This window comes from Bos indicus, chromosome 6 (assembly GCF_029378745.1).
Source record: "Bos indicus isolate NIAB-ARS_2022 breed Sahiwal x Tharparkar chromosome 6, NIAB-ARS_B.indTharparkar_mat_pri_1.0, whole genome shotgun sequence".
In the NCBI taxonomy this organism is placed as follows: Eukaryota; Metazoa; Chordata; class Mammalia; order Artiodactyla; family Bovidae; genus Bos; species Bos indicus.
Window position 1 is genome coordinate 56,138,389 of NC_091765.1, and position 15,192 is coordinate 56,153,580.

Below are 15,192 nucleotides of genomic sequence, written 5' to 3' on the forward strand. Positions count from 1 at the left end.
TTGCACAGTTCAAACCTGTGTTGTTCAAGGGTCAACTATATATAAGTCATCACAAAAAGCCCACAAGATTGGTTATTCCCACTTCTCAGATGAGAACATTTAGATTCTGAACTTTAATCCAGTAATTCACAAAAATGTCTCAAATCTATACAGATATGAGTTATTAAAAACTTTACATTATACATTAGTAGCCATGGAAGAGAAGATAGGTATATACAAAATAATTTACAACATTTTCAACAAAAAATTTTTAAAAATAATAACTAAGGGATGTGAAGCAGATAAATTTCAGTTACCGACAATATTCATTTCTGTGCTGTTTTCAGATGATTAGAAATAAATGTGATGATTGTACACATAACAAGATATTGTTCACATTAAGCTAATTTTGTCTTTTGTTGAGCAAATAATATGAAAGTTTTGGTGCAAATTTTGATGAGATACTGTAAGCTTTCATCATCTCCTCAAAGTAATTATTAGAAGTGTGAGAAATGTGCAAATACCTGGATACTACAGTCAATCCAAATAAATTCAGTGAATTTTCAAAAATATTCCTTTCACAATACAGTTTGTATATTATAGCATTAAAATTATCAAATATAAATTAGCAGATAATATAGTTATATGGACATCATATTTTTGCTTCAATTACTTTTGCTTAATTTTATTAACTTTATTGCAACAGAAATGAGAGAGTACCATCAATTTGTTTCTTCATGTCTGCATATAGTCATCATTTAAAAGAGAACAGTATTCATACTGACATGTTAAAAAACTAACAGCTAGTTTGAAGTATATATTGAAACTTTTTTCAAATGCAATCTATTTATTTATTTTCAAAAGATGAAGGTGGTTAATTTGAAAAAACAGTCACATTCAGGTGGACTTGGAAAACAATTTTAATTTTTACTTAAAATATATGAGATGTCATCATTAGCCCTTATCTTACACTTGAAAAATGGAGACAGTTGTACAGGAAGGGAAATAGAAGTTATTAGATTTTAAGCTCAAGTTTCAAAAGTATTCAAATAAGGCAGGTAAAAAAAAAAAATCCAGATACTGTTCCATTGTCCAGCATAATTTTCATGTCCCCTTATTTCATAAAACATAAATATTATCATTTACTAAAAATAATAGTTTTAGTTTTTTTTTTTTTCCTAAACACCATGATTCTTGCTTTATAGCTATGAAGGCTCCCCAGCAGTGCCACCTATTTCATAAACTGACCAGCAGTTTCTCTCTTAAAAAGAAAATTCCAATCTATGTGGATTTAAAGAATAAATATCACATATCCTTTGTAAACTATTTTATCACCACCAGGTATAAGAGATCAGTATTTTGTAATGAAGAAATTCATAGCATTTAACAGCATATTACTGCACTATGATTGGACTGAAAAAAGTATGGGCCTTTGTATACTGATATAAATTCTGATAAGACACCTGAAAAACAGGTGGGGGGTAGGAAATGGTAGGAATAAAGCTTGGCTACCTACTAGTAAAATAATTTTGATCAAAACTCACCAGACCTAATACAATTCTAAAGAAACTGATGAAAAGTGCTACCCCTGTCAACTATAATTTAGATGGTATTGTTTGAGAAAACAACCAAACTAGTAGCTGGTCTTTATGTGGAATTAAAAATAGAGGGCTCTGTCATTATTTATTAGGCACAGGAAGAAGATTCCTGCTTTACTAAAAAGAAAAAAAAAAAAAAAGGTTGAAAGGGAACTAGTAGCTCCCCAAAGTATAGTAGTTAATCTAATTCCTACCCCCAGATGGCCATATGTTGTACAGTTTCAGTAAATTGTGACTCAATATTACTTCAGAAATGAACATACAATGAATATACAAAGTAAAACAGTAATAAAAAAAAAACAATAAAACCCTGTGATGATGACTGTTGCTCATACTGGAATGACAGTAAGGAAGTCACAAAATTTGCTCGTATACAGCAACAGTGCAAGTGGCATCCATGCCAGGTCCGGTATACATGATCTCTTCAATGCAGGGTAAGAGTCCTCTCAGCAGCCACCTGCAAAGAACTCAAGTGTAGTGAATGGGTTGGTACTGCGCTTGGTCCACTGACACCATGGGAACAGTGGCCAGTGCCCTTATTCATGTGTGCTGGCTGAATACTAATCTTGGGAAACACTTAAGTCACTAGATTATTTTCTTAACAAGCAGTTTCTCATGAACAAGGTCTGGTCAACAGTAAACTAGAATGAATCTCAACCTGACCTCCTTGGCTTTCAGGACATGTGTTAATTCTTTGCCTCTTTTTAAAACCTCAGTGTTGTTTGATAGGCAGCCACTAAAATAAATCCTCCCCCTTTCCAACTTACTTTCCTTTCTTTTCCCTAAGGTTGGACCCTATGTAAACCTAAAAACATATGATAACTTTATATACAAGGTTTCTCAAAGTGCAAAATGTGTTACATATAGTTTCATAGGCTTCATTTACATACAGCATTTTATACAATACAGTACAGTTTGCAATTTCTGTTCATAAATTTACACGACTTAACAGACACCTACAGTTGACCCTTGATCAATGTGGGTTTAAAACTGCGTGGGTCCACTTATATGTGGATATTTTTAAAAAGTGAATCCTACAGCACTACATGATCCACAATCAGTTGAACCTACGAATGCAGAGGAATTTCAGATACGGGGGCTGACTCTAAATTATACACAGATTAACACACTAACCCCTGCCCCATGTTGTTCAGGGGTCAACTGTACTTCAAAAGGTTGGCCACTCAGAGTAACCCAATGCCTTCCTACGCAAGGTTAACATTTTGAACTGTACAAGCTTTGTTCAGACCACAACACAGTGAATCCTAACACTTGTCACATATATACATACATATTAATAGTTTAAAATGCTCTTTAAATGGTTAAGGATAGCTAAACACATCTCTCCCAGCATAAAATACAGTTTGGTTTCAGACACTGTACACAATATTTAAAAAAATAATTTGTAGGACAAGTCATTTTATTTCCTTCTGCACCACCTGCTCATCCTGTAACTCTTTTGGAAGCGTTCTTGATCGCTGGAGAACCACGCTAAGCTCTTCTATGACCTTTGGTGGTAACTTATTATTGCAGTCCAAAGTATCTTTGCCATTCCTGTCCTCGGTCTTCCTCAGTGTCTTTAGGCCTTTATGGCTTTTCTGTCGCCCTGGAAATACCTCAGCCTCTGTGTCCTCCAGACAGTTGAAACTCCGGTGTTTTCTGGTTCGATTTCGAAGTTTCTCATCCTTGTGCTCCAGGCATTGGGCCACGATGGAGGCTTTCTCCTTTAAGGTGCCATCTCCACCTTGGTCACGCTTTGCACCAAGCCGCAGCCTTTCGAGTTCTGCTTTTGCACTCTTAAAATAAAACAAAACATCTCAGAGGGAAGCAAGATCTGGCCTACTCTGCTTAAATAATACATGGCATGTAAAAGTTGATGCTTATTTTATTAGCGTTTATTTCTATGACTTAGGTTCTAACTTGACTTTTGGCACCAGCAGCAGTCTGAATTCATAGACGGATCTGAGAGCTACAAAACCAACTGAAATGGAGATCACGGAAATTCATTTTAACAAGCATTTAACATACCACTTCAAAGATGTCTTTCAAGCTAGTTATTCAAATTGACTCCCATTTTAAACTTGCCTCTTTCAATTCACTCCTGCTTGGATGTGTCACATGTTCATGCATCTATAATTCCTACAGTGTTGTACCCGAAATACAGAGGAAAACGGGGGTCTCTGTGGCCATAAGTCCAGGAAATACACTTTGTAATAGATCCCTCTTTGAGATTCACAATACATATTAAAGAAGCTAAGAAATACTTTATCAGAAAAACCTGTTCAACTTACTCTGTTTTTTTTTCTCCTCCAAAAATATTTGACTAGTACAATCTTTTCCCCATATAATGCCTATTAGAATCCTACAAGCAAGAGTTGAAGGAATTTCTTCAAAATTTCCTCCTAAAAACTGCAAAGCACGAAGAAATCCAAGGAAAATTTCTTATTGTATTATAAATGTTTGAGAGAAAGATGAAATTGGTGATGTAACGTGAAGAATGGGACTGTTTTGCAGATGGCAAGTAGAAGTATCTGTGCTTACCCATTCTTATGAAAACACCAAAAAAACTAACTGAACAACCATCAACAAAAACACACACACACTCTGGAACGTTTAAAAGATACCTGCATCCAAAGACAAAAAGCCACAATGAGATGGTAGGAAGAGTATAATCATGATAAAATCAAATCTCATATCTACTGGGTGGGTGATCCACAAACTAGAAAATAACTATACCGCAGAAGTTCTCCCACAGGAGTAAAAATCCTGAGCTTCACATGAGGCTTTCCAACCAAGGGGTCTGTCTCTGGGAAGAGTAGCCCCCAAAGGATCTGGCTTGGAAGGCAACATGTTCTTGGGTTGGAAGAATCAATATTGTTAAAATGACTATACTAGCCAAAGTACTGCTATACTTAGATAACCTGTATAGCACAGGGAACTCTGGTCAATATTCTGTAATAACCTAAATGGGAAAATAAGTCGAGAAAGAATAGATACATATATATGTATAGCTGAATCACTTTGCTGTACACCTGAAACATAATATTGTTAACTATACTCCAATATAAAATAAAAAAATACTACTTTGAAAAAAATGAAACTAAGTAGCAAAAACAGTGTTTTGACTAAAATGTCCAATGTAATGTTCAAAGGGTAACACCTCACCTCTTTATTTTTATCCATAGTGCTCTTTCTAGTATACTAGATAAGCTATTCATACCTCTTGTGATTGTCTGAATGCTGCTCAAAACTCAACACAGTGCAAGGAGGGTTTTGTTTTTAGCTTTTGTTTGATTTGTTCACTGATGAGTGAACTTATCAAAGTGCCTGCAGATGGGAAATTACCAATAAATATTTTCTGAATAAGGGATGAAGAAAGGTTTAAAAAATTCAAATATATAATATTTCATTTTATCATATTCTGTTTTATCTTCCTAAATTCCAGCAGATTGGGACATAATTTTACAATTTGAAATTTTCTGATAAGCTCATGATTATACATCTCAGAGAAATGCTTCTACTCTAAACCTGATAAGAAGAAATATTTAGCTGTTTAGTATCTAGCTTAATTCTAAAGTTTCATTAGAATGTGTTAGAATGGCTACACAGCCATGTGAATGTAATTAATGAATTGTGCATGTAAACTGGTTAAAATGGAAAATGTATTTTATCACAGTGCAAACAAAAATAAGAGAGGATTAGTAAAAATGGTGGCTATTTAAACATAAGGATGTGATGGGGACTTTATAAATAAATATGAATCTTAAAGTTTCACTTGGTATCTTCAGTTCAGTTAGGTTCAGACTCTCAGTCGTGTCTGACTCTTTGCGACCCCATGAACCGCAGCACGCCAGGCCTCCCTGTCCATCACCAACTCCCGGAGTTTACCCAAACTCATGTCCATTGAGTCGGTGATGCCATCCAACCATCTCATCCTCTGTCGTCCTCTTCTCCTCCGGCCCCCAATCCCTCCCAGCATCAGGGTCTTTTCCAATGAGTCAGCCCTTTGCATCAGGTGGCCAAGGTATTGGAGTTTCAGCTTCAACATCAGTCCTTCCAATGAACACCCAGGACTGATCTCCTTTACGATGGACTGGTTGGATCCCCTTGGAGTCCAAGGGACTCTCAAGAGTTTTCTCCAACACCACATTTCAAAAGCATCAATTCTTCTGCACTCAGCTTTCTTTATAGTCCAACTCTCACATCCATACATGACCACTGGGAAAACCATAGCCTTGACTAGACGGACTTTTGTTGACAAAGTAACGTCTCTGCTTTTGAATATGCTATCTAGGTTGGTCATAACTTTCCTTCCAAGGAGTAAGCATCTTTTAATTTCATGGCTGCAGTCACAATCTGCAGGGATTTTGGAGCCCCCCAAAATAAAGTCAGCCACTGTTTCCCCATCTATTTGCTATGAAGTGATGGGACCAGATGTCATGATCTTAGTTTTCTGAATGTTGAGCTTTAAGCCAACTTTTTCACTCTCCTTTTTCACTTTCATCAAGAGCCTCTTTAGTTCTTCTTCACTTTCTGCCATAAGGGTGGTGTCATCTGCATATCTGAGGTTATTGCTATTTCTTCCGGCAATCTTGATTCCAGCTTGTGTTTCTTCCAGCCCACCATTTCTCATGATGTACTCTGCATAGAATTAAATAAGCTGGGTGACAATATACAGCCTTGACATACTCCTTTCCCAATTTGGAACCAGTCTGTTGTTTCATGTCCAGTTCTAACTGTTGCTTCCTGACCTGCATACAAATTTCTCGAGAGTCAGGTCAGGTGATCTGGTATTCTCATCTCTCTTGCAGAATTTTCCACAGTTTATTGTGATCCACACAGTCAAAGGCTTTGGCATAATCAATAAAGCAGAAATAGATGTTTTTCTGGAACTCTCTTGCTTTCTCAACGATCCAGCAGATGTTGGCAATTTGATTTCTGGTTCCTCTGCCTTTTCTAAAACCAGCTTGAACATCAGGAAGTTTGCAGTTCACGTATTGCTGAAGCCTGGCTTGGAGAATTTTGAGCATTACTTTACTAGCCTGTGAGATGAGTACAATTGTGCGGTAGTTTGAGCATTCTTTGGCATTGCCTTTCTTTGGGACTGGAATGAAAACTGACCTTTTCCAGTCCTGTGGCCACTGCTGAGTTCAAGGACCAATATGGAGGGGTTTTATACATCATAATGACTGTTTTCTTTCAACTATTGGCAGAGAGACATGGGGACTCTGGTATAGTATTTAGAGGTCAAGTATGGGCTTCCCAGGTGGCACTAGTGGTAAAGAACCTGCTTGCAAATGCAGGAGACATAAGAGAGATGGGTTAGATCCCTGGGTGGGGAAAATCCCCTGGAGGAGGGCATGGCAACCCACTCCAGTATTCTTGCCTGGAGAATCCCCATGGACAGAGGAGGCCTTGCAGGCTATAATCCATAGGGATGCATAGTCAGATACAACTGAAGTGACTTAGCACACACTAGTCATCTAGTCTCTTCAATACAATCATCCTGTTTTGTATCAATTTTACTTTTATACTTTCCCCTATACTACCTTATTGAAATTTCCATTGTGTTATCAGGTACCTCAGTTCTATGACTAACTTCTTTACTCCTCAATCTCTCTTGACTATTTCCTGTTGGTGTAACTGAAATCCATCTCAGTCTTGAGCATACCAATTTAGTGTACACACATGCAGTAATACATATAATGCTAAAATTTCAAGTAAAACTATGATATTAAACTAAATAACATAACCTTATAATGAAGCTGGGGAGGGGTAGTGAAGTGAATTGATAAAAATCAAGAGGATGTGAGAGTGCTTTGTATGATGATATGGTATGTGGAGTGCCATGTGTGTTTTGGGGAAAGGAAAGGACATTGATACCATGGGGAAAAAAGGCATCTTTTATGTGCTTCATGTCCTTAAGGTATTAATAATTCAGAAAGAAAGGTTGATAAGCTATGAAATTAGGAAAGCAAGAGGTGGCTTGGTCCAGTGGATGCCAGTTTGTATCAGAGAAAATTGAATGGAAATGAGGATCTGAAATGGAGTTCATCTCTCAGCAGAGAGAATATTACCCTATGAAGTAAGGGCTTCTTCTTATCCCTAGGAGCTTACAGATAAAAGCTGAGCACAATGTACACAGTAAGTTAAGAAGGTACCCGAGAGGAAGTAGGAGGGCCATAGGTATCATTTAGCTTATGTGTTCTTAAGCACTGTTTGCCTCTTCATGTATGATTTGTCAACAACTTACTTCCTCTGGCTTACTCACTAGCTCACTGCTAATTGACTTAATTAATTTTAGAAGTCACTTCCTCCAGGAAGCCTTCCTTGCTTGGAGGAGGTATTCTCATACAACTTTTAAACGAACCTCTTGAAAGCAAGACAGCTCATTTAATGGGAAGTCACCAAATGCACCAATCTGCCAACATTTTGTTTTAGAAGCAATTTTCTTGACTATATCCATTGACTGACTTTAGACTGTATTAAGCTAGCTAGTAATACTGTCATTTATTAATATACTCCATATTTACATAGGTTCAATTAAAAATACTTTATTTGGTTTGTGTGAAAACTTGCAATTTTAATTTCTCTTTTTTTAAACTTTAATGGTTTTCAGTGAAAAACATTACCAAATAAAACATTATTTATCACTGAAAAACATCAAACATTTAAAATATTTCTTTGTCAAATTTGTTGAATTCCCACACTTATGAAAAAGCTTGGTTTAGTTTACTAACAAATTTTCTAGAAATTAATATTTCATAAAATTGTTTTCAATTTTGAAATCAATTTGGTTATAGTTTTTGTTCATCAGTTTTCTGATCTCAAGAATGTTAAAAAAAATTGCCTCTGAAATTCTGGATTTGAGGTTAAGTAACAAACTATTGTTTATTCAATCATCTCAATTCTATACTGGATACTGGTTAACGTACTTTGTTCCTAAAATTTGCTTTGCTCCATAATTGATCCTGAGGCAATGTCAGGAGAAGCTAGGGTCACAGCAGGGCATAGTTATTCCCTGCATTTCTATGTCCCCTAACCTGGGTTCCCAAACATGACTCTTAAAATGAAGATTCTAGATTATCTGAGGAATCCACAGTTCTGCAAAACAGTTTATTATAAGGAAGAAAAACTTTTAAGTGCAAAATGGTAGAAGGGACAAGCTCTTGAGTTCTTGCTGTCTTATTCTTCTCTTTGATTACATCAGCACAGAAGGCAACAAAGGAAATAAACCATTATTTTCAAAGCTTTTATCTTTTAGAGAAAAGAGATCGTATAGTGGGATAAATGTTTAAGGAAAGATAGTCATGGAAAAACACTTTTTAAAAATCTGATCACTAAATTAATTTGTCTCTCAAAAGTTATTCCTGTTATATCTGAAACTTACACAACTTTGTAAATCAACTATATTGCAATAAAACTTTAAAAAAAAGTTATTCTTGTTTGGAAAAATGCCAAATCTGGGCTCTAAGAAGAAACAAAAATGTCTTTTGCGTGCTTTTCTTTTTGTTTTGAAGGACTCATTTAATGCACTGAAATGCACATTAGTTGCAAAATGTGATGAGTTTTGACATTTACAGCCTGTGTCTTTGTCTGAATCAAGACCAACGCTACTTATGTTCATCCTACCCTTCAAAGTGAGAAGGAAAACATAGTTTTCATGAAAGATGCCAAATCTTCTTTATTGATGCTCAAGGGTCATCCTGCCATTCCTTAAATTAACTGAGCTACCCCATGGGTTCCCAAACCACTGGAATTTGATTGTGTTACTGGTAAGTCTTGTTACCATGGCTCCCGACATATTCTGCCCTGGGCTCATTGTAAGGAGGTTACAAGTGTACTTGTAAGGCTAATTTGAGACTGATTTTACCACCAGAAACTTCTGTATACATATTTAATATTCTTGGCCACTTTAGGGATAAAATAAGCTAAGTGGTATTATGCATATTTAATTGAGTGATCAATAACATTATTAAAATTACTTTTATTTAAGTTAACAAAATATAAAACTTCAAAGAGTGACATAGGATTATGCATATAGTTTCTTGATGGATGTGATTTTTACAGTTTTAGTATTTTTACTGCACTCTTCCAAGTGATTATTACTGTGCTCTTGAAACCAATGAGGTAACTGATGCATTTAACCACATTCAGACATAAGTAAACAAATATTATTATGATTAATGTAAAAATAAACATCCTAATCTTACCTCAGTCTCTCTCCGGGCTTGGGTTGCATTTCTGTCATGCTGGATGGGAATCAGAGGCAAACCTCCAATTTTGGGATTTTTGGTTATAGAACGTTTTCGTTCCTTTCCAGCTGGTGGCCATATATCATTTTCATGCTGTGGAAACACAATTTCTTGCTGTGGGTGTGTGACTTTATTATGTGGTCCACCAAGTTTATAGTCACTGGGCTCCTTTCCCATCTATCCAAGTCAGGTGATCTGCTTTTCACGAGAAGGTTGTTTGTAATTATGATGTTGATTCTCGTGGTAGCACCGCTTGAGGATGTAAAACTCTTAAGTGAACTGAGCTTTGAGGTCTCAGTTCAATTTCTAAGCTTCAGAAATATGCCTTCTGTACTACTTTTCAAACCAAAGGGGGGAAAATATTTACAGAAACCAGTAAATCTCTTTGTAGAAGAAAAATAATATACCTGTCTACATTTCTAGGCCCTGTAATCAAAATAACTACACATTCATTTTCTCTTACCACTGAAGATAACTTTTAGTGTCAAAATAATTTGACATTATATATACCCTCAAGTCAACCTAAGGCATGGCTAGCAGAAAAATTATCTTTATTTTATGACCTTTTGAAAAATGTTTCTTTTTCAACTAATTGAATTCCAAAGAAATGTTACCTTGTACACAAACATTTCTACTGAAAATCTTTGTACAACAGAGTGTGTATTTGTGCTCAATTTGTTGACTACATATTCTGGACAGTGAGCAATTATAGATATGACTGGAAAAAAGGTAATTTTGCAAAGGGAGGAAATACCCATGGGTAAAAGTATAAGCTCTTGAATGATAAATCCTTAAGATATACGTATAAAAGAAAAATCTTTTAAAGACTTTTTATACTCCTCAGGGTAGATTAATTTTTCAGAAGCTGAGAGAAACAAATCGATTTTCAGACAGCATTCTATGAAAGAAATACAAAATATCAACCACACACAAGGAGAAGTTTACAGATGTTATGATGAAGTGAAAACCATCTGGTAAACTATATCGCTAAATGCCTACTCATTCTTTTCCTCTACTCAAGACTGAACAGAGTCGTATTCTTATGTTGCAATTAGTATTTTAATGTTGTGTTTTATAGCAAAAGAACTATTTCAACAAACTTTATACTCACTATAAAACAGCAGCTAAGTTATATTGAAGGGCATACTGCTACATTTTGTGCTTACCAATATACAGGTATTATCTCATTTCATCCTTAAGGATCCTACAGTATATGCCCTGTTATTAGTAGAGTTATTGCCTAGGCATCAAATCTACCCTTGAGTTTCACTGGAGTGCTTACTTTGGTTCAGCAAATCTGCAATGGTTATGCAATGTTTCAATCAGAAAGTTATGTTTCATATTTTTATATTATAGTCTTAAACTTGGTAAAATAACTCATATTACAGAACTGGGACATTCCCAACATGTAAAGCTGGGAAGAAACTTATGGGAGGGAATTAGGTAACCCTATGAATGAATGCCTAGGCTTTTACTCACTGGTGTATAGTATATGTATTAAATGGTATTATTGCAAGAAATCTAAGAGCAAATGTAGTTTCTAGACACACTATTTTTTCTGACATGATATATATAATGCTGTGAATACTGGCTAATTAGTTTTCACTGGATTGATCCAAGAGGTAGCAATATTTTTCCCACCACAAATCTTAAGACATAAGTAATATGTTCTGATATCATTTATAGTTATGTATAAGTGACTTCAAAAAGTCATACTGCATGGAGCATATAGTTGAGGATCTTTTTATTATAACCAGTGATCACACCCTCAAATCTTCATTCCTGCCTCTCACTTTCTTTTTATAATTTTCCCCCACGGCTTTACTGAGGTATAATTGACAAATAAAAGATGTTTAAAGTGTACGGCATGATGACTACATGCATACACTGTGAAAGAATTCCCCTCATCGAGTTAATCAACACATTCATCACCTCACATATGTATTTACCCACCCCACCCTCACTGCCTTTTTGGTTAGAATATTTGAGTTCTATTCTCTTAGAAAATTTAAATTTTATAATACAGTGTTATGAACTGCACTCACCATGTCACCTGTTAGATCCTCAGATTTTATTCATCATGTATCCAAAAGTATATATCCTTTCACCAACCTCTTACTCCCACCCCCCACATCCCCTGGAAACCAGTGTCATATTCTATGAGTTTGACTTTTATGTGGGATACCATGCAATAATTGTCTGGCTTAATTCATTTAGCATAATGCCTTCCAGATTCATTCATGTTGTCCCAAATGATAGACTTCCTTTTTAGGGCTGAATAATATTCTACTGTATATATGTATGAATACACATTTTCTTTATCCATTCATCCGTCCATAGGTTATTCCCATACCATGCCTATGATGAACAATGCTGCCATTAACAAGGTTCTGCCTCTCAGTTTCTGACCTTGATATATTTTAGATAACTTAGTTTAGCTTCGTTCACTCTGAATATACCTTAGACTTCTTGAGACCTTCTATCCATTCTACTTTTCACATTTTTCCCCACTTCTTTCACAGTTTGGCTTAGATTTCATGGTCAATCAGTATACTCACCTCCTTATAAATCAAGGCTGGGCTGCTTCTGCTATCACACTTGCCTGATATAACCCCAAGCATAGTAAAACCCAATTCTACTTACTCTGTGGGTACTTCCAAATTAATGGAGGCAAAAAAAGAATAGATCAGTCTGGAGATTCATCTCACTTTAAATTTATCCTGAAATTTCAAATGAGCCTTCAGCACTCCCTGGACATTCTACTATAGTACATACAACTAGCTTCCTCAGTCTCTGAAGGTAATTTCTCACGTTTTATTCTGTCTCTGTACATGTAATATCCCTCCCAGACTCACATGTGGTGACCTCACTGATATAATTGAAAAATTATTAGTAATCATTCAATTTTCTCACCATGAGATGTACCAATCTCTCTGCATCTCTAGCCATATAAACAAGGCTTCCTTCCCCTCCAATAACTATTTGCTTTGAATATAAATAACTCTTCCCCAGTCATATCTATAATTGCATAGTGGGTCAGAATATATAGTCAGCAAACCGAGAACAAATGTGTCACACACACTGTTGTATAATGAATTTTTTCTGCAATGATGAACACATGCAGTTGCTCACATTGCTTCACATCTGCTCAAGGCCCCTGCTGGTTTAATATTCTCTCCTCTGATTCCTTGATAGAATTCTCTGCACCTATCACCTGGTTTTCCTGCTTTCTCAAAGCTACTCATTTCTTTTGCTCAATTTTTCTCTTCTGTTTGACCTTTAAAGTTTGGGATGTCCTAGGGCTTATTTGTCTGACCTCCCTCTCTTGCTACAGCCCTCCCCTCACCAATTTTGTATTCTAATATTCTCTCTGTATATTCTCTCTCTCATCTCACTGTAGCCTCTGATGGCATTTAATACAATCCAAATGCTGACTTCTGTCAAATTTACATCTCAGCCCCAAAGTTTTGCCTGAATTTTTGATCCATACATCTAAACCTGCTACTCAGCATATCCACTTGTATGTCCAATGCACATCTCAAATTTCATGTGGCCCAAATAGAACTCTGTCTTCTTCTGCACTTCTGATAATATCACTTACATTCACCAGCTGCCAGAGGCCAAACAACTAGGACTCTTCATTTCTACTCTTCTCAAACTGCTATAGCTGATCAATTTGTAAGACTTACTGGCTCCACCTTCCAATATTCCTGAATCTGAGTATGTCTTACCAGACCCCCTGTTACCTAGTCTGAGCTGCTGTCTTCTTCCACATGGCTGTTCTTCCTGCTTCCATCTTTGACCCCTAAAGTGTAGCTCAGCAAAGGAACCATAATTACTTTTTCCCCATAATAAGAGCTGATTATATCTTTCCCTTGTTTCCCACTATAACTCCTAAACTGGGTCTACATCATCTGTCCCCTGCCTTCCTCATCTCTTATGTCCTCTCCAAGATAGGCTTTCCTGATGTTCATGGAATAAGTCAAGATTATGTCCTTGCTGGCCCCAGCCCCTGGAATGTTCTAACTGTCCTACATACTTGGCTTCCTTATTTCAGACAGGTCTCAGTACACCTGTCAGCTACTCAGAAAGGTGTCCCCTGAGAATCCTTCTCAATCAATGCCCTCCTTACATCAGTCACACTGGTTTTCCTTTCCCTGGCTTGCTTCATTATTTTACCACACTAATATCTATTTGAAATTTTACCTGATTATTCTCTTTACTAGTTTAGAATACTAACTTGAGCATGTACTTTGTAAGATGTACTGGATCCTGTGATGCAGATAAACATGTAGTTCTAGTAAGACTGAGTCTTTCCTCTCATGGGGTTTACATTTTAGTAGGAAAGACAGACATAAGAAACTTAAATACACAAATGCTTTTTAGTTAGTATTACAATGTTCAAGTACAGGATGCTGAGGGTTCCTACAGCTCTAAGGTCTAATTGGTCTGAAGGTCCGGGAAGATTTTTTCTGAGGCTGTGACAGGTAAGCTGAAGACTTTTGTTGAGGCAGGGGTGAGAATGGGGATGGATATTAGAAAAGTATTCTGGGCACCAGAAAGGTTCCTTGTGTGTGTATTAACATATATATTAACGTTGGCTACGTTCCTGTCTCTTTCCCCCTTGGAGATGAACCATTAAATCCTCAAATCCAAAAGGACCTTTGTGTTTACCTTAATCCTAAGAAGTGGAATGAACTGAAGACATGTAATTGGACTGAGTCTCTGGGGCCAGCACAACAAGGGACAGGCGAGGCAAGGAGAAATAACTTGGTGGTGAGAGCAGCCTTGGTTTCCTGGCTGTTTACACCTTGATTTTCAACTACAGCATCTAATGACTTCAGTCATAAAAACAGAAACATCAATGTAATTGTGCCATAACCAGATTCTGTAACAGTTTTAGACTCTATGGTTCTAATTTTACTATTACTTCAAGCCTACTTTCTTTAAAGTAGGACTTGAATTTATCTAAATTTTTAAACGGTCACAAAAAAAGAAAAGGCTCTAAAAAGTTAGCCACTGGACTTTTTCTGGAAATGTATTCCCAGGTAGTAGTAGTAGGGTCAGGCTGAGAAAAGCTGTGTTTATTAACCACTGGAAAGGTTAATAAATTAAATGAACAGAGAAAATGGTTTTCAAAACAAGTAAGGACAAGATTTGAGGGTGAATTAACTTCTCACTTGTAAGAGAAACAGGGAAGCACACCCTTGGTAATAAAGAGTGGCAACTTAATCGTTACCAGTGAATTTCAATGCTGGGGAAGCACTGCTGGGAGTCTGGCCAGACAAGGTTGGGGAAGAAACCAGTCCTATTAACGGGACTATTTTATCATTCACTGCAAGAGTGAGTCCTCCAGTAGG

At 36.4% G+C, this 15,192-nt stretch overlaps 1 protein-coding gene across 3 annotated transcripts in view; it reads right to left on the reverse strand.

The window, feature by feature from the left end:
* Positions 1-881: 881 nt before the first annotated feature.
* The window catches only part of ARAP2 (ArfGAP with RhoGAP domain, ankyrin repeat and PH domain 2), a 197,782-nt gene continuing 183,471 nt past the window's right edge, over positions 882-15,192 (reverse strand). For all 3 annotated transcript variants that reach the window (XM_070791264.1, XM_070791262.1, XM_070791263.1), the window contains 2 exons: positions 9,791-9,925; positions 882-3,373 (listed from right to left, as the gene is read on the reverse strand). In XM_070791264.1, coding sequence (XP_070647365.1) covers positions 2,993-3,373; positions 9,791-9,925 — 516 coding nt within the window. In that variant the 3' untranslated portion in view covers positions 882-2,992. The remainder of the gene's footprint in view (positions 3,374-9,790; positions 9,926-15,192) is intronic.